The sequence below is a fragment of the Mugil cephalus genome, chromosome 17 (assembly GCF_022458985.1).
Source record: "Mugil cephalus isolate CIBA_MC_2020 chromosome 17, CIBA_Mcephalus_1.1, whole genome shotgun sequence".
In the NCBI taxonomy this organism is placed as follows: domain Eukaryota; kingdom Metazoa; phylum Chordata; class Actinopteri; order Mugiliformes; family Mugilidae; genus Mugil; species Mugil cephalus.
The window spans coordinates 23727931-23748460 of record NC_061786.1 but is presented as its reverse complement, the minus strand read 5'-3'; the positions used below and the strand labels follow the sequence as shown (position 1 = coordinate 23748460).

At 44.7% G+C, this 20530-nt stretch overlaps 1 protein-coding gene across 4 annotated transcripts in view; it reads left to right on the top strand.

Moving 5' to 3' along the window:
- Window positions 1-20530, top strand: part of LOC125023688 (neuronal PAS domain-containing protein 3) — a 198375-nt gene that overhangs the window by 156273 nt on the left and 21572 nt on the right. For all 4 annotated transcript variants that reach the window (XM_047611132.1, XM_047611134.1, XM_047611133.1 and 1 more), the window contains 2 exons: window positions 7285-7465; window positions 18913-19031. In XM_047611132.1, coding sequence (XP_047467088.1) covers window positions 7285-7465; window positions 18913-19031 — 300 coding nt within the window. The remainder of the gene's footprint in view (window positions 1-7284; window positions 7466-18912; window positions 19032-20530) is intronic.

Here is a 20530-nt window from a genome sequence, read left to right as displayed (position 1 = left end):
AACCGCGTCTCGCTGAGCTGGTGGTTGATCCTGGGCTGGTCCTTCACTTACACTTCATCTTTACATGATTTCATTAAAATCTCAATTAAAAGTCAATGTTTGATTAGTGGCTTTGACTAGAAGCTCATCTCAGCGAGAGGAAAAATATTAGGACGTTTCCTTTGGTTTGCAGGTTAAACAGCTGATAAATGTCACATAAGAGAATAAGTCACAGGATGCAGAGGATCAGTGTGACCAGATTAGAGCTCATTAGGTCCCAGATATCACGCTTTCTATCTGTTGTTTCATATTTAAATCACTTGCAGCGGTTGGAAAGTGAAGCTCTGCTTTAGTCACGGTGGATTTTCATTCTAAAAACCTGCAGGAACTTTGACTTTTCTCTTTTTGTTTCACGATTAGAGCGAGAAGGTTTGTGACTCGCTGCCCTCTAGTGGCCACAGCAGGATCAGCCGGAGTGTGTGTGTGTGTGTGTGTGTGTGTCTCTGTGTGTGTGTGTGTGTGTGTGTGTGTGTCTCTGTGTGTGTGTGTGTGTGTGTGTGTGTGTCCTCTAAGCCCCTGCGGCTGGACCTGGAAAACCCTGTTTGTGGTGTGGTTGTAAATTTACGCTGAACCAACACGATGACATGAAACCAAGCAGAGTGATTTAATCCTGTGTGTGCGTGTGTGTGCGTATATGTATGTGTGTGACTGTGTTAGTGTGTGTGTGTGTGTGTGTGTGTGCGTGTGTGTGTGTTACACCTGTCCCGTTCTCTCCGCAGGCTTAAGTGTGTGATTTGATGTTTCAGCCTTGCCCCTTGTTATTGTTGTAGTAGTTGTTGGTGTGTGTGTGTGTGTGTGTGTCGTCCCTTGACTCCTTCAGTCTCCCAGAATGCACCTCACCTACGACCTGACTCCTGAGAGAGAGAGAGAGAGAGAGAGAGAGAGAGAGAGAGAGAGAGAGAGAGAGAGATCAGTTGTGCAAAAAAAAAAGTGAAAGAACAGATGGACAATCACACAGAATCACACAGAATCACACACACAGACACACACCACCACGCTGCTGGGTCGTGTGTGTCTGTGTGTGTCTGTGTGTGTGATCAGGGTTTAACTGCAGCGTGGAGAGGAAGCTGTGTTGCTGAGGGACGTGGAGGCAGTGTGTGTGTTGTGTGTGTTGTGTGTTGTTTGTGTATTGATCCCGGTGAAGGATCTTACTCTCAGTCCCTCTGGGTTCAGACTCACACTCGTCCCTCAGCGTCGCTCATTTATCACAGATTCAAAAGGTCTGTTTATCTGTTTATCCCCTAGTAACACAACGCAGACACACACACAGACACACACAGACACACACACACACAAACACACACACACACACACACACAGACTGCGGCTGCTGTGGGAATGTGTTGATTTGTTTGTCACCTCTGACCCTACGACACTAACACCAGGTCACTGTTGTCATGTGATTTCCGTTGTGTTGCTGTTGTGTGATTTGTGTGAGTAGTGAGTCAGTGGCACCAGTTTGTGGTTCCTATAGAAACCGGGACGTTTTTGTTTCTTTATTAAAGATAATTATGAAATAGGAGAGAAGTTCTTCAGTGTGTTTGATGTTGGTGGTTTAAGCTTTAGTCTTTAAGTCATTTACAACAACAACAAGTTCTTCCCTTTAAAACCATGTTCATCACTGGGCTGTGATTATTGACTAGTATTATTATTAATATTATTATTAATAGTATCATTATGAGTATTATTAGTAGTAGTAGTTTTATTATGAGTAGTAGTGCAGCGTCTACCCATGATGCATCACTCTCTGCAGAACATCTACATTTTCAGGCCTGAATGAAATAAAATAAGATAAAAAACGTTTCACTGGGAATAAAATAAAACGTTTTTTTCCTTGTTTTGTGACTTTTCATCTCCTCGTAGTCACTCCTCCTCTTTCTCCTGCTCCTCCTCTTCCTCCTCCTCCTCCTCTTTCTCCTCCTCCTCTTTCTCCTGCTCCTGCTCCTCCTCCTCCTCCTGCTCCTCTCTGATGATGTGATTGGTTTCAGTGTTTTGTTTTTGCCTAATAAATCACCATCTATCAGAGCCCAGCTGACAAACACACACACACACACACACACACACACGCACTCACACACACACACACACACACTCAGTGGCAAACAGTTCATAATGGACGGTTCATTTGTCATCCTCTGAGCTGGTGACAAGGAAAGTGTCCTGGATGTGTGTGTGTGTGTGTTCGTGTGTGTGTGTGTGTGTGTGTGTGTGTGTGTGTGTGTGTGTGTGTGTGTGTTTTGGTGCTATATTGACAATAGAGATCCGTCCCCATTCATCCCACTGATAACACACTAGTGCTGTCAGCTTCATCCTCACAGACACACACATCAACACACACATCAACACAAACATCAACACACACATCAACACAAACATCAACACAAACATCAACACACACATCAACACACACACGTTTCTACAAGGAATCAACAACACACTCAACCACTAATTAAACACACAGTTCCGAGTCCACTTCACACTTCACCGTCCTTCTTCACTGATCATTCCTTCCTTCCTTCCCTCCTTCCTTCCTTCCTCCTTCCTTCCTTCCTCCCTCCCTCTCTCCCACCCTCCTTCCTTCCTTCCTCCCTCCCTTCCTTCCTCCCTCCCTTCCTTCCCTCCTTCCTTCCTCCTAAGAGCAGGTTTAGATGTTAAAGATCTGAACTAAACAAATTAAACTATAAGAGAATTTCCTCCTCATGTTCTTTATTGTTGACGGTTTAGAAAGTTCCCACGGCACACGAAGGCCTCGTCTCCTGTCACGTTAGGTCTTAAATATGAATTCATTTCGTTTCCGTGGTAACGGTCACATCTGTCCGTCTCTTCCGACCACTGCTTTGTTTTTGCTCCGTTAGCAGCAGAGTAATTATGTGCTATCAAACTTGGAATATTACTCCACTTAGCTAATGTTTAATGCTGTAATTAATTCTGAACCCACCGAGCCAACATCAATTTATTTGATTAGTACTTTGCAAAGTCACACAGAGGTTTTTTACTGTTTTTTAAAGTGTGTGTGTGGCTTTAAAACGTTTCCTTATTAATTAAAGTGTGATATAGAGAGTGAGGATGATTAATGGGCCAACGTCAAACATTACTTATTTTCTTTTTCTTCATTTTCACAATAAAACTAAAGAAATTCCACTTTTTACTTCTGAGCTTCAGGTTCTCAGGTCAAATCTGTGGAAAATACAACTTTTTATTTCCTGGTTTTATCTCCGTCCCTGAACTGATCCAGTAGAAGGAGAAGAACAAGATGTTTAAGGTCTTTGGCCATAAATCTACAGGAAATACAACAGAAGAAGAAGAAAGAGGAGGAGGACGTGGGGGAGATGGAGGCAGAGGAGGAAGAAGAAGGAGCAGATATGAGGAGAAGGATTAGAAAAAGGAAACAGGAGGAGGAGGAAGAGGAGGATCTCCAGCTTCAGTTCCTCCATGTTCCTGTTGTTTAGTGGAGGTTACCATGGTTACCACCACCAGCACCTCCTCCTCCTCCTCCTCATCCACCAGGAGGTCCATGTAAAAACAGCTCTGCTAATACAGAGTGCTCCTGAAAGTGATGGAGGGAGGAAGGAGGAGGAAGGAGGAGGAGAAGTAGGAGAAAGAAGAGGAAAACGATGGAGGAGGAGGAGGTGGACGAAGGAGGAGAATAAAGATGAGGAGGAAGGAGGAGGTCAGGTTTGTTGTTGGCTGTTTTAAATAAAGGTTAGAGGCGTCTCCTCGTCAGTCTGAGGTAATTACAGCTGACAGACGCCTCCTCCATCACTCAGCCTGAAATATGGAGGAGAAGCCGATAACACGGCGGCTTTGATTCACAGCAACACACGTCTGAGCGCCGGCTCACAATCACACAAACACTCCTCTTGTCTTGTGTCACTTGATGTCCTTGTCTGAGGCTGAGAGCAGCGATAACGCCGCCGCCCTCCTCCCCCTCCTCCTCCTCTTCCTCCCTCCTCCCCCCTCCTCCCCCTCCTCCTCCTTTAATAAGTTATATCTGAACACTCAATTCAAACCAGTTTACCCACATGGAGGTCGTCACGGCGACGCACATCCATCAGCTGATCAGTTGATGCTGTGATCGTCCTCACGTCTGTTTCCGTTATCGGTTGTTTATTGTTTTATTCATATAAACGATTTAGTTAAGTTTTAGTTTTAGGAGCTCGTCCTGGTCCCACGGAGGAACCTTCCTTCCTTCCTTCCTTCCTTCCTTCCTTCCTTCCTTCTTTCCTTCCTTCCTTCCTAATCGTGTCATAACTTGTGACTGAAGATGTTCAGTTATAGACTGTGTATGTTTCTTCTATCTGTCTCATATTTTAAGCCACATTAAGTCTTTTTCCTGCATTGACTCCATGTTTTAAATAACCTGAGCTCTAATATTTAAGCTTCTGTAACGGTTTACGTTGCTGCTGGTCTCGTCTCATTTTGTGCAGAGCTGGAACGATGAGTCCGCTCGGACTGATTCTGATTCAGATCAGATCTGCTCTCGTTGGCTCATGCGTGGAGTAAATGTGTGACTCAGACACACAGTTGAAGACATATTCGTCCTTCCAGCGTCTCTGTCTGGCACAGGTTTCAACTCCTCCTCCCGTCGCGTTCGCAGATATGGTCTCACTCCACTGTCTGTCCTGTGTGGACAAAAGACCCAGGGGGACGCTTAGAAAAGAAGAAGACATTATAATGGTATTAAATCACTTGGCCCACCTCTGTGTGAAAGGCTGGGAGGGTAACATGATGTATAGCGGCTGGGTTTGCCAAGGTTTCTGGCTGATTAAAAGAGCTCCGGTCTCCATACGTCTTCAGCTCGGCTGGATTTTTGGTTGAAAAACAGAAACTGGCACAAACTGAGTGTGAGTGGAGTTTCTGCCAAAGCAACACGCTGACAGATGTGAGCTGGTGTCCTTCCACGTGATCGGCAAATTAAAGCTGGAGCCGTTCTGCTCCGGCTCCTGGTTGTGTTGTGTTGTGTTGTGTTGTGTTGTGTTGCGTTGTGTTGTGTTGCGTTGTGTTGTGTTGTGTTGTGTTGTGTGCAGAAATGTCAGTGAATTCGTTTTAGAAATATCTGGCTTCGTATTTGCAGTTGATTCTTCTTTTCTGATCATTTGATCACGTTTTCTGCCTCAGGATGTCTGACGTAGTTTTTATGTGAAGGATCAGAAACAGTTTATGGAACATAAGGCGTCGTCTTCTGTCCTGAACCGTTTACATTCTGGTTCTCAAGGTTCCAGTTTGATTCAGTTTGCTTAGAGCAGTGGTTCCCAACCTGGAGTCACAGAGATCACAGGGAACCAGGGTCTTAGAAGGAGAAAGATGGTTGAGATCCAGCTGCAGATGATGCTGCATTCAAGACAACCTGGGAAAAATTGAGCTCAAAATAAAAAACTTTTCTTTGATTGAAGTGGGGGGGAGGAAGGAACTTCAGGACGTTTGGTGAAGAACGTTTTCCTCCAAACTGATGTTGGTTCCAGAGGTTTCTGGTATCTAGACTGGATCAGATTCAGATTCAGAACTGATTCTGCTCCTGCAAAGACCTGACGGGCCAATCGGATCGTGTGGGCGTGGCTTAAAGAGTGACATCATCCATGGTTTAAATGTCTGTGATTGGTTGGAGGTGATGCAGACGGAGATTCAGACTCGATTCTGATAAGAACTTCACTACCTGGATGAGTTTATTGTGTGTGTGTGTGTGTGTGTGTGTGTGTGTGTGTGTGTGTGTGTGTGTGTTTCCTGACTGAACATTTAATCCGAGCTGTAAAGCGACTCACGCTGGTCCACACTAATGCCTTATTTCCCAGTCTGCCGTATGGTAATTACTTGAAAGTGTCTGAATGTCTAATTTCTCCTCTGCATTGTTCCTTCAGTGTAATTAGCTCCAGCGGTGACTTTATGTAAAATAGTTCTGCCAAGTTTTAATTGATTAAAAGTCGGCGTATTATTGCGAGTGGGAACAATGTAGATCCAATTAGCACTGTAACATGTAAACATGAAGAGCAACTCCCATGGTGCACCGGGGCCGGCGCGCCTTCATGTCGGTGTGTCGGTACACGTGACGCGTGATCAGCCGCCGCTCTTAATCATCACTTTCTGCTCCAGATGAGACTTTATGAGGGGACTAAATTGCCTTAAAGGGATTCCTTATTAAAAGGATTACACCCATGTAATCCCCTTTGTCCCGGTGGACCCCCAAAAACCCAAACACACACTCACACAAACACACACAACCGGATTAGCGCGTGGAAATAAGTCTTTTTGATATGCTGCAAAAATGAAAACCTTCAAATGAAAGAGCACTCGCGCCTCATGGTGCCGTGAAGCGAAGTGAAGTACGTATGCGTCGCACACAATGTTTGTGTTTATAACCTTGACATGAAGCTGCTTGTGCATTCGCTGTGCGCTGCTTTTGTGCGTGCATGTTTTTTTGGCGGCGCTCCCTCATCTCATCCCCAATTAACGAAGACAAATCCGCCTCTATCGCCGCTAATGAGAGTCTTTAAGGTGAAGGGACTCTGTATTTATTTAATAAGAAGAGGCTTATTCATTTCATTTCCATAAGAAAGACAAAACGCTGCTGATTCTCCACGGCTGCTGAGGGACGGATTAGAGGAGGAGGAGGAGGAGGTGGAGGTAGATGGAAGGTGTGAGGAGGAGGAGGAGGTGGAGGTAGATGGAAGGTGTGAGGAGGAGGAGGAGGAGGATTGTTTGTATCTAGATCACCGTTAGCAACAACAGCAACTCTCCCAGTGCTCTATAGGAATGTATATGCACCGTTAAAAGCTACTGTTAGCTGGGAGGCTAAGAGGCTAGGAAGAGCTACTGTTAGCTGGGAGGCTAGGAAGAGCTACTGTTAGCTGGGAGGCTAGGAAGAGCTACTATTAGCTGGGAGGCTAGGAAGAGCTACTGTTAGCTGGGAGGCTAGGAAGAGCTACTGTTAGCTGGGAGGCTAGGAAAAGGTACTGTTAGCTGGGAGGCTAGGAAGAGCTACTGTTAGCTGGGAGGCTAGGAAGAGCTACTGTTAGCTGGGAGGCTAGGAAAAGCTACTGTTAGCTGGGAGGCTAGGAAGCTAAGAGGTACTAGCATTAGCTGGTAAGTGCTTCTAGATCATCGTGTTTTGGGGGTATTTGTAGATTCAGTTGTGTGAGGAGTGAGGAGTCATCGTCAGTTCGTTTTCTTTCATCACTTCCTGTTGATCGACCAATCAGAGAGGAGCACAGCTCCACCAGGTGACTTACCTCTGCCATCGTGTCCCTGCAGGTGGAGCTGACCGGCAGCAGCGTGTTCGACTACATCCACCCTGGAGACCACGTGGAGATGGCGGAGCAGCTCGGCATGAAGCTCCCCCCGGGCCGAGGGATGTCTCTGTCCCAGGGGGCCGTCAACGAGGACGGGGCGTCCTCGGCCTCGTCCTCGTCCCACTCTGAGACGCCTGAACCAGGTACGACACAAGGGGACTTTAATGTTTTTACTCTTGTTATCATCCTAACAACATTAAGATGAAGAAAAATCTTTATCTGTCCAGCAACAAGGAAATTACAGTTTAGATTTAACAGCAGAAGAAATATCAGGACTCAAAAGTCCTGGTGGTTATGCAGAAAGTGTTGCTTTGCACAGATGATTGTGGGACATTGCACAGGTCGACCACTCAACAGAGCTAATATGTGATGCTTTGCTGATGATGATGATCCTGAACCAGGAACTCTGAAAGGCTCATTAGACGGTGGAGGAGTCCGGTTGTTGGTGTTGGACCAACTTGTTCTGGATGAGTTGAAGTTTCTCTGGAGATAAAAGGTTTGTGTGTAGGTGGAGGATTAGAGTCCAGGCTTCAGTTCTGGACAAACATCAAATAAGGTGGCGCTTTAACATGTGTAGGTCATAATGTTTTGGCTAATGTGTGTGCACAGCGGAAGCTAAAGGTCATTGGAAGTGTCACTTAAGGACGGTTCAGGATCTCCTGATCCAACGCTTATTAAAACATAAGGAACCACTAGGAACCTTTAGGAAACACTAGGAACCTATAGGAACATCTAGGAACAACTAGGAACCTCTAGGAAGAGCTGCTGTGCTGTGGAAGCCAAGAAGCACAAGTTTCAGCTGGGAAGTGATTGTAGATCGTCACGTTGTTGTGGTGATGTCTGAATAAGATGAGGACGAACATGGAGAAGAAGCAGAACCTCGTATGTGAACATGTGTTCTGTGTAAATGCAGTGATGGATGATGTGGATGTTTGTAGGAGATGATCTAAACACAATCCATGAGTCACTCAGGTCAAAGGCTGCAGACAAACATCAAACACTGACGCTGTCACGTTTAGAAGAAGAGTTTCCAGAGTTTAATCTTCCAGAGAGAGTCAGGGAGTTTATGACCAGGACATTTATGGAGTCTCTCATCTGTCCACACTAACTCTGGGACATGAGATCTTGTCTCTGAGCGTCTACATGTGTGTGGACGCCCTCGTTCTCTGTAACCTTCACTCCGTCCCATCATCCCCTGCTGTACTTCTCATTACATTCGCTGCAACACATTGAAAAAGCGCCGCTGTTGTGAACCAGGGACGGACACAGTCCTCACTGGGCTTCTTTGTCTCGTCTCTCTCTGCACTTTTACCTTCCCAACGCTTTCTTTGTGCTCTCTCTGTCTCTCTCTCATGCTGATGATAATTTAAGTATTAGGGGAAAATCCATTTATAAATTAAACAAAATGACTTGATATCCATCGAGTCCCTTAGTTCATCAGCCTGTTCAAACAAGGAGTTGAAGATTGGCTTCGCGGCGGCCGGGGTCTTCGGAGACGCTGCGGTAATTAGATCTGCCGTGGATTTATTCTGGGCTGATTGGTGCCGGTGATGGGTGTGTTGGAGGGAGGGATGGGATGGGGGGGGGCTTTAAATTAATTGGAGTTCCACATTTGAGGGTTTTCTTTCTGTTCTCTGACTTTCTGTAAACCTCTAAGCGAACCACAAAAAAATAAAATCTAAGACTAGAGCTGGATGGAGGCTGAGGATGAGAGGACATCTCTGGTCATCAATGTCAATTTGTCTGGAGAGAGAAGAAGAAAGAAAAGGGGGGAGGATTTAAAAGAGGCGCCGGTGTTTTCCCATCTCTAACCTAAAGATACAAAGGAGGAAATTCACCGAGGGTTTAAACCAACGTCTCAGCGATTCCCAGTTTGACCACAGACAGAAAAACGAAGGAAGGAAAGAAAGAAAGGAGGAAGCAAGGACAAAGGTGTTTGATCTCCCATGTTAATTTCCACTGGAGAGATGGAAGAAAGAGAGAGAGACAGAAGGAGGAGGAGGAGGAGGAGGAGGAGGAGGAGAGGCCGGGGATGTAGGGACTTGTCTGAATGTGCATGAGCGCTCAGCAATGTTAATTTGTCCAAAGGAAAAAAAGAGAGCGAGAGATTGAATGTGAAGGAGTGATCCCCAGTGATGATCAGAGGAGGAGGAGGAGGAGGAGGAGGAGGAGGAGGAGGAGGAGGAGACAGGGCTGATATGAATTCATATGGTTCTCAGTAAAGGGGGCGGAGCCACTTGAGGCGTATCTCACCTGTTTGTCTCTTTATAGGACGAAGGTTCATCAACACGTCTCTGAACATCTGAGGTCAGATTCACTCGTTCACACCTGGACTCACCTGAATCCAGATTACCTGCTGTAATCTGGATTAAAAGCTCAGGCCTGATGGACGAGGAGTCGAGGTTAATACATAGATACAGGAGTTTCCAGGAGGACAGAGACCTGGGGACACGTTGACAGGGACAAGACCACGTGGTCTTTTAGAAAGTCTTTTAAAGAAATGGTAGAGATGAGGGGGGGTCGTCTTTATCTTAATGTTTAGAGTCTGTGGAGCAGTGAGCGTCTCTGAGGACGACCTGTTGATGCAGAGTTTTAGTAGGTGAAGCTAATTAGCTGCAGTGCTAACGCTAGCGTTGAGTCTTTTGTTGGAGTAAAGTTTGTCAGGACAGTCTGGTCTTTAAGGGGGGGGGGCTGGTGTTCACCTTATCGTCCCGTTTGATAAACTTCCCATTTCTTCTCTCCAACAGTCTCATTTTTAGACCTTTTCGTATAAAAAGGAGTGATTAAAGGCGGCCTCACCTCACCGCCTGCTCTGCTGTAATATATCAGAACGCTGACCCCCGTCGTTTTAATTACAGTCACGCTCATAAAGTATTGAAATGGGAGTTGAAACAGCAGATGACCTTGGAGGAAGGAGCTTCCTTTGAAGCCTCGCGCTCCTTTCAACACCCTCTTGCAGTTAAAGAGAGTCATCTTTAAACGCACATGACGCAATTTGACTAATATCAGTCAAAGCGAAGGCGGAGAGGCAGCGCGGGGCTCAGCGCTAACCGCTAACCGCTCAGCGCTAACCGCTCAGCGCTAACCACTCGCCGCCCTGCAGCCTGAGAGCTGCACATTATTACAGTCTGACTGCGACTCTCTCTTCATATCACACATCATCAGCTCAGGGTCACTCAGACCCAGCGGCCTCCTCCCCCCTCCTCCTCCTCCTCCTCCTCCTCCTCTTCCTCCTCCTCCTCTTCCCCCCTTCCTCCCCTTCCTCCCCCTCCTCCCCCTCACCTCTACTCACCTTTTCTCCTCCTTCTCTCCCTCCTCCCCACCTTATCAGACTGATGGATGGAAGTGAAACTAATCTGAGCCTCTTTGTGACACTGGTCCCATTCAGACCTGATCTGGTCTCTAGAGTCCAGGTGTGAACACTGATCTGGTGTCAATCCACATGTGGGTCCTTCCTTCCTTCCTTCCTTCCTTCCTTCCTTCCTTCCTTCCTTCCTGGTTCTGGTCCAGTGGTAGGTAGAGATCCATCAGAGTCGTTTGACGATTTTAAAGTGAAACTTATAAACTAATAGAGTCTGAGTAGAGAACGAGCAGCAGGTCTTTAGTTCCAGCCTTTAAACGTATCGTCATAATTATTCAGATATTCCCTCAAACCTTTTCCTCTTCCTGCTCAACGTACGTTTCATTTATTTAATTTGTGCATCATTCTTGTGTTTAGATATGTGTCTCATGGTGCTTCACTTTTCCTTCCTCCCCTGTGGTTCCCTGAACGCATCACTTCACCCCTCAGTGTATGACCACAGAGCGACGACACGTCGACACCACGACGTCTCTTTGTTTGACAAACTTTCCTCCAGGTTTAAACTCGCTCCCGTCTACGCTCACGTTCCTCCCTCTCACTCTCACGCTCTTAATTGGGTATTTATTTCAATTTTCTCTCGTCAGAGGCCGGAATTAGCGGGAAAAAACTCCCCAGTAATAAAAGTCCTTCTGGAAGTAGCAGTGGCTGTGCCCTCCAGGAGAAACACCATAAGTTCTCCATTATTAGCTCCTCCAGGTCTAATTGTCCGCGGCGACGCCTTATTTCAACATCACGAGTCTTTGATTATTGTTGCTAATTACGCTATTAGCACAATGGAGGCGAATAATTCATCATAATCGCTCACATTTATCATAATTATCCAAGTTTACAGTCACCTACGTTTAATGTCATCAGGAGGGGCCGAAGGAGGCGGGGCCAAGGACAGACTCCACCAGTGTGTGGTCCTGGTCCTGGTCCCGGTCCCGGTCCCGGTCCCGGTCCCGGTCCTGGTCCTGGTCCTGGTCCCGGTCCCGGTCCTGGTCCCGGTCCCGGTCCTGGTCCCGGTCCTGGTCCTGGTCCAGGTCCCGGTCCCGGCCCTGGCCCAGGTCCTGGTCCAGGTCCTGGCCCTGATCCTGGTCCTGGTTCTTTTTATTTCTTTAGCACATTTCATACAAACATTACAGCTAAAAACGCTTCACAATAAAAGAAAAGATCATGAGAACCTTTAAAAACAAGAAGAGATGAAACAAAGTGAAAGGAAAACCATGGTTCTAGCATCAGAGCCTTCACCAAATGATTTAGCTATTTAAAAACAACATGAATGAAACAGTAATAAAATGCATAAATAGAAGTTAATTAAAACGTTAAAGCAGTCGTGGGTCAAACCGTTGGGTCGTAATATTGTTTGTTCTGACGTTTGTGTCTGTGATTATCTGTGGTTGATTTGTAGTTGTTTGGTCTTAAAGTACGAGAGAAATTTAGCATTTGTGCTAAACGTAGATTAATGTGAACTGTCCCAGTTCAATAAATTATTAAATGAATAAAATAAATAAAACAGCTACAGAATAAAATCAATAGTGTGTGAGTTGCCAGGTTGTGTTAAAAGCTAATTAAAAGCTGGTGTGAACAGATATGATTCTAGTTTCCTTCTGGAAACGTCTACGGAGCTTTAACGAAGGGAACGTCCAGTAAACCAGCAGCAACTTGGTTCGTTCAGTCAGAGCAGTTTAGAATCTGACTGTTTTACTGAAATCTAAAATGTGTTTTTAAATTGACTTGTGCGTTGTTGGAGGTTTACTTTGTTGTTTGTAACTTTGTGCTTTAGTTTGTGACTCGTTGGAGGTTTGTTGTTGTTCAGTCAGTCTCATTAAAATATTCTGGGTAGAGCTGTTAATAGATTAGAATATTTAATCACAATTAATCACATTATTTCAAAACTTCTCTCTCTTCTTCCTTTGGGATTATTTACCATCACTTCCTGGTTCTCTGGTCTGGGCGGAGCTAGTGAGGATGTTCTTCCGTGTGTTGCGCCGTTAGCTGGTGTTTGTGTATTGGTTTATGGAAGAAGCCTTGTTTCCAGTGACGTGATGTTGGAATGAACCCTGATGTGTGATTCTGGCTGGTTTTAGACCAGGTCCTTTCCTCTGAGATCTGTGCAGACTTGGAAAAACAAGGTAAAAGCTGCAGTTGAAACAAGTTCAGATGAAGTGAGTAAAGTGCAGAGTTCATGTGTTCAGATGTAAAGATGAATTTAATGGTGAACAGGGAGTTTAGCTGCCGAATGTTTTCCAGCTGAAACATGAATTCAGTCGTCAGAGCGGATCCTCTGAAGCTTCTGATCTGTGGGAGAATTAGTCACAACGAGCCTCGGCTGAAAGTTCTCAAATTAATTAAATCAGTGTCACAAGTGTTTTTTTTAAAGAACAGCAATAAAACCACTTGAAGCAAACAAAGAACTTTTCAGAGGCGGAGGATTATTGCTGAAGCAAAATGATCCGTTCGGTTTAAGTTTTATTAAAACGTCGCCGCCGCTCTGCATGAAATCTTCAGAGTACACAATGGCCAATCACACGCCATTCTTACTGGAGGTTTCTAATTAGGCGTCTTAACGAGGACGGGGCTGTTTACAATGGGAGCCGGAGCCGTTCAGATAATGACAGCGGAGGACAGGACGGCGCCGGGTGGCAAATAAAGCGCTCCTCTCCCTATCTGTCCGTCACAGCACCGATAACACGACAACTCCTCAAGGTCCACGACTCAACTTTTAATTTGTGGAGAGGCAGGAAGTGAAGAGAGGTTTATCTGTCCTGGCAGAGTTTAAACACGGAGGAGGAGGAGGAGGAGGAGGAGGACGAGGAGGACGAGGAGGAGGAGAAAGTAAATGTGACTAGAAAATGAAAGGAACAGAATGAACAGACTGAAGAAAGAAGGGAAGACACAAGACACAAAGGAAAAGAGAAAGAAGGAAGGAATAGGAAGGTCTCTGGATCCACTTACACCACTCAATCTCTTCTTCTTCTCTGTCGTCTTTAATGTGGAGACGCTGCCCAATCAAGAAAAGAGGAAGAGATTTAACAGAGACACTGAAGAATGAGCTATTTGTTCATATTTATTTAGTTTGTTTCCCTTTTATCATACGACTACTTTTATTTTATTTCCTTTTTCTTTTCTTTCATTTTTCACTTGTATTGTTTTTGTCGTTTGTTTCATTTTTAGAATTCACTGAAAACCGTCGTCGACATTAATCTTAATGCCGCTTTTTTCACCTTTATCAGTTTAGTTTTTTCTCGAATAATTCGTTGAAGTTTTGATTCATGTTTCCTGCAGAAAATTCTCCAAATAAACAGAGAAAAGAGCTGAAGCTGCTGAAAACACAAACACATTAAACAGAGTCAGACCAGAGTAAATGTTAAACTGAAAAAAAATTAAATTGTTTTAAATTTTAAACGTCCTGATTAATCGAAGCCTTTTGTTTTTTTATCTCATCAGTTCAAATAATCTGAAAACAGTTTAGTAGCAGATGAATCATAGTTTGTGACTTTTTGTCCGAAGCTTTTAAAGGAGAGACTTCACGTAGAAGGAGGAGGAGTTTATGAATGTTACTGAAGCCTACGTTTCCCATGATGCACCAGGGCACCGTGCAGATCAGATCAAATCTCCTCCACGTTCATCTTCATCTTCATCTTCCTGACGTCTGTGACCTCCGACCCAAACAAAGACCAGCTGTCAGTCCTTTCATTCTTCTCCTCCTCCTCCTCTTCTTCTCCTCCTTTCATTTTTCAAACTGTCCACATACTTTTGGTCGCCTCCCTCCCTTCATATTCCTCCTCCTTGATCCCAGAGGAGGAGGAGGAGGAGCAGCTAAAGTCAGCTGAGAAAAGCCTCAGAGATCACTGAGGAGGAAGAGGAGATGAAGAGGTGGGAGTAAAGGGAGAGAGAGAAAGAGGAGGGATGGATGGAAGGATGGAGGGATGGAGACTATTAGAGCTCTGTTTGATTTTAACTTGTCCTGATAAGACTGTCAAAATAAAAGTCTTCTTTATCGCTGCTGCAAGGAAGAAAGGGGGAGAAAGGGGGAGAAAGGGGGAGACGGGGGGGAGACGGGGGGGGGACAACTGGTTTTACCTTCTTCCTTTTTTCTTTTTTTAACTGTTAGTTCCCAGGATTTTCTTTTGTGGGAAAAGGCTTTGAGGAAATCTCCCTCTCTCCTCTTCCTCCTTCTAATCACCTTCCTCCTTCATCTCAGCCTCCTCCTCCTCCTCCTCCTCCTCTCTTCTTTTTCCTCTCCTCCTTTTTCCTTGTGTCACCATCCTTTAATCTGCAGTGATCTCCTCCTGCTGGTTAGTTTGTATCTGAAGTCGTATTTCTGGTCGTGTCACGTCACATGACCCCTGCATCGTCTCCATGGAAACGGTTGGTTGTAGCTGAGGCCGGTTCTGTTCATGGTGGTGTGGTTCCCTGGTTCAGTTCTGGGTGGTGGATGCAGTGTGGTGGAGTTTCTGAGAAGTTCTCCGGTAAAGTTTCTGACGCCTCATTAATTGTGGTCACGCGTCGCGTTTCTTTAGCTCCGTGAGTTTTGTGAAGGACGACGTGTCCTCGTCGCGTCCGTCTTTGTCTTCATCTCGTTATCAGTCGGACTCCACGAGCTCCGCGTTATTAGAACCGTCTGACAATGATAGCGCGTCCCCGCCGAGACCTCCGGCCAATCAGGCGCCTCGGTACGCAGCGGTGGAGAGCGGCGCTCGGCCCTCTGGGTAATGTGGGCGGATGGCGGCCGTAGGTGAGTTGTTGCTTTTAATTAATGTTTTGTCCTTCACACAAACGGGAAAGTTTCAGAGCCGCAGATAATTAGGTCCCAGAGTCGAACGTCGCCACCTGCTGCTCTGGAGCTAAGCTCAGTCCCACAGGACGCCGCGGCAACCGCAGAATAAGAAGCACCTCCGAGACTCCTCCTCCTCCTCCTCCTCCTGCTCCTCCTCCTGCTCCTCCTCCTCATCCTCTTCTAACACCTCCTCATCCTCCTCCTGCTCCTCCTCCTCCTCCTCCTCCTCTTCTCCCTCCTCATCCTCTTCTAACACCTCCTCATCCTCCTCCTCCTCCTCCTCTCACTTCATTTACAGAACTTCTTCCTTTACTTCTTCTCCTTTTTCATGTCTCTCCTCTCTTCATCTCTTACCTCCTTATCCTCGTCTTTAGATTTTCTCCTCTTCCTCTTCTTTTGTTCTTCTTCTTCATTCTGCTTCTATTCCTCCTCTCTCCTCAGTTGTTCCTCCTCCCTTTCTTCTTCTTCTTCTCTTCCTGTAGAAGTTATTCCATCTCTTCTTCTTCTTCTTGTTTTTTCTTCTTCTCCATCTCCATTAATCTTTCTCCTCCTCTTTTCGTCCCCTTTTCCTCCTTTTCTTTGTTACTGTTTCTTTATTTTCTCCTCCCTGCATTCACTTTGTTTCTCCCCCTCCTCCCCCTCCTCCCCCTCCTCCCCCTCCTCCCCCTTCAAGGACATTTATATTATAAAGGATGAATTTGCATATTAATTCATTTCTTTCAGTTTTTCCAGATTAGACGTTGTCAACACGTATCAGAGCTGATCACAAACCACCCGAGACTCAGTGTGTGTCTGTGTTAGTGTGTGTGTGTGTGTTACTGTGTGTGTGTGTGTTACTGTGTGTGTTACTGTGTTACTGTGTGTTACTGTGTGTGTGTGTGTGTGTGTTACTGTGTGTGTGTGTGTGTTACTGTGTGTGTGTGTGTGTGTGTGTTACTGTGTGTGTTACTGTGTTACTGTGTGTGTGTGTGTGTGTTATTGTGTTAGTGTGTGTTACTGCGTTTGTGTGTGTGTTAGTGTGTGTGTGTGTGTGTGTGTGTGTGTGTGTGTGTGTGTGTGTGTGTGTGTTACTGTGTGTGTGTGTGTGTGTGTGTTACTGTGTGTGTGTGTGTGTGTTACTGTGTGTGTGTGTGTGTTATTGTGTTAGTGTGTGTTACTGCGTTTGTGTGTGTGTTAGTGTGTGTCAGTGTGTGTTAGACGGGGAACAAGCCGCCGTCTTTCGCTGCATTTTAATTCTTAAACCTATTGAACGTTTGACGACTCAACAAATGTTTTGTCACGAAACAAATTTGTGTTTTTGCTTCGATGTGATTCTGAGGAGCACGAGGCCGACGGACGGGTCAACAAACACCTCCACTCACTCCTCGTCTTAAACATGATTTTTATTGGTTTGGTTTATTTTTTTTTATTTCATTCATTGATTAAAAACAATTCAACATAAACACAAAAGTTCCCAAATCTGAGTGAAAGAAGAAGAATCTGAAGGAATCTGCTCCTTTAAGAAATGACGACTAACACTGAAAGTCACAGTTTATTCCAAAGATACAAATGTTTCCTGACACGTCGGGTTCAACAATTAAACTTAATCAATTATATTTCTTTAATTGTTCTTTTAAATATAAATTAGATTATTTTCTTTGTTCACATTGTTCCATAAACTGGTTCCTTTCACAGAAATGTTTAGTCCTGAATCTTGTTTTTTCTTGTTCCTTTTTTTTATGAGCTTTAAATTCTGGGATCTACTGATTCAGATGAAATGAAGGAATCATGGATTTGTTGGATCTCTACATGTTTTTTCCCCAAAATTTCCCCAAACTTCAACACACTGAGTCAGATACAGAAGAGTCATAGTGTCAGTAATATAAAATATGCAAAACTTTACTGTTATTTAATGAATCCTTTACCTTATGTAACAGTTGTTTTTGATATTTGTAGCTTTGTATAATTTATATGTGATTTCCACTTAAATCCTGATCCAGCAGAACATTTATAATTTTAATAGCATCTATATTAATCATTAAAAAGGTTTTCAGGGAAAACAAACCAACAAACCAATCAGAGTCTGGTCCAATCGTTTTATAGTCTCAGCAACTATTTCCCAATTTTAGCAGTTTTAATCACCACCACACTGAACATATCTGTATATTTTTATTGTTTTCTCTATATATGTCTCAGTGTTGTTACTTTTATATTTGATTCTCATATTTTCCGATTAAATTCATTATTCGTTCGTATATATTCTCGTCAAATACTGAGCCACCGTGAAAAAAGACGTTTCCCTTACGTGAGATAAAAACAATGACTTAAAAACTTTGTTTTTCATCTACATGTCGGTTTGTAGCTCTTTATAGCTTCCTAGCCTCCCAGCTAACGGTAGCTCCTCCTAGCCTCCCAGCTAACAGTAGCTCCTCCTAGCCTCCCAGCTAACAGTAGCTCCTCCTAGCCTCGCAGCTAACAGTAGCTCTTCCTAGCCTCCCAGCTAACAGTAGCTCCTCCTAGCCTCCCAGCTAACAGTAGCCCTTCCTAGCCTCCCAGCTAACAGTAGCTCCTCCTAGCCTCCCAGCTAACAGTAGCTCCTCCTAGCCTCCCAGCTAACAGTAGCTCCTCCTAGCATCCCAGCTAACAGTAGCTTCTCTTAGCCTCCCAGCTAACAGTAGCTCCTCCTAGCCTCCCAGCTAACAGTAGCCCTCCTAGCCTCCCAGCTAACAGTAGCTCTTTCTACACAGCCTTCACCTCATGGACCAGAGACGAAAGCTCTGGACACATCTGAAGATCTTGAGATTTGTGACAGATTTCCGGTATTTTATTATTATGTATCATCCAGCCCCTGTGATGGATGTGAAGTCATGAATATGCAGCTGATTTCTAGAAACTGACAGCCGCTGACAAATTGAGCGTCTCACCTTCAGCCTGCCGCTCCCTGATTGGACGGCCGGGGAGGGAGGCGCTGATGAATTCACTTCCTGTGTGCGATTAAACGGCGTGAAGGACGAGCTCTGACCACCTCTGGTTGTGGAGGGTTTTTATTTTGACAGCAACTTTCAGGCTCCTGAACCAAACCTTTAATTTGAGCGCGAGGATCCGTCGCTCTGCTGACGTGTTGTGACATGAGCTGCTCGGAGATGATGGACATGTTGACAGCAGCTGTGATTGGCTGAATGGAGTTATTTGTTTTACACCCATTAAAATCACTTGGCTCATGTTAGAGAGAGAGAGAACCAGGTCTGACAGTAGCTCCTCTTTCCTTCCTTCAATTTATTGTTTTTAAACCAGTTTTTATTTTATATAATAAATTTCTGTCCTGTCTCATATTAAATATGTTATATATATTATATTTAAGCAGAATTAAATAGACGTTTATGTGAGTTGTGCTGCTTGATTCCTCTGTAAATCTCGGCCGGTCATGTGAGTTTGTGTGCGTTTCCTGGTGTTGTGTTACTGAGTGTGTGTGTGTTTGTGTGTTGCAGTGGAGTCGAGCAGCCCGAGCCTGCTGGCTCCTGACAACACTCTGGAACGGTCCTTCTTCATCCGGATGAAGTCCACGCTCACGAAGAGAGGCGTCCACATCAAGTCCTCAGGATACAAGGTGACAGGTTCTATCCTACGGTGGCTGGGAGGGTTCAACTCACTGCAACACAACAGAACACACGGAAATACACAAAGAGTCTGTCATTACACAGTGATTCTGATCAACATGAGAAAAAACGGTCAAACACAGAAATACAGTAAAGGACTGAATGAAGGAGACGAACACAAACATGGAGCAGTTAATATTTAATATTTATCATGTGAGATTTAAAACCTGCTTCATCCACGTTTCCAACAGTATTTTGAGAATTTAGTTGTAGATCAACACTTAAAGCTCAGATTCACTGGACCACCTGTTTGTGTGTTTGTGTTAATTTCCACCTTTTTCACACATTGTGTTGAGCAGCTGAAGGACGTCAGACAAACCCTCCTGTTTTACCACATGTCTCTGTTTTTACCTTTATTCTAATTTATTGTATCTGTGAAGTGGAGGAAGCTCCATGCACAGACTTTCATTACCAGTAACGAGCTGCTTGTTACTGACTGTTTGACATTAAAGAATCTCTGGTGACTCTGAACACATAGAAACTTCAGCGAGTCCATAGAAACACTGGACGTTCACACTGAATCTCTGGAAAGTTTGTTTTCAGAGAATCCAGGATCCTTGGAACGATGAAGGGTTCAGTTATTTCCCTCCAGCGTGTTTCCTAACACGTGCATCTGCTCCGTGTCGTTCTGTTGTGTTTCTGCTCGGATGTGAATCAGGATCCGTGTTAACAAGCTGCCGACACTAACTCCATGTTCTGGGAGGATTAAACAAGCCGAGGCCTCTCTGAGAGTCTGTCTGCGCCTCCCTGAGGAAATGATCTGCCGCCAGCTCACACTCGTGTTATCTGTCTTCAGATCAAGTCATGCATATGGAAATGTTGTAATCCCAGTGTGGACGGAAATGTGCGCCGTGCATGTGGAGACGGAGTCGCACTTTTTATGTGTGTCGATTTATCTGAAGTACGTTTAAATTCATTTCTGCGTTACCACTCTACGAAGATTATCTCATGAATCTGGTTTCACATTTTCGATTGCATCACTTCAGAGTGGAGACTCACTAGAAGGACACGAAAAGAAACTCCTCAAATCAACCTCTAATATTTGACCTTAGTGAAGGTTTTATTTCAATTTCATTTCCTCTTTAAGGTTCATGGGTTATTGAGGCCTGTTCAGACCAAACATTAACATCCTGTGACGTACAGAACTAGTGAATAAGAGCCACAACCTTAAAAAAACCGATCGGACCTTAATGCCACGTCTGAACCAGACATTTCCTCCAAGAGTCTGTAAATGACCTCATAACGTAGACTATATATAAATATGGACTAAACACGTCTCCTCCATAGACTGTATATAAATATGGACTAAACACGTCTCCTCCATAGACCGTATATAAATATGGACTAAACACGTCTCCTAAAATGACGGACCATCACTGAAAAAATTTGACGTGTATTTTAGTGTTTTAGTTCGGCCCTAGTCCCGCCCACTGACATGGAGGGGGTGGAG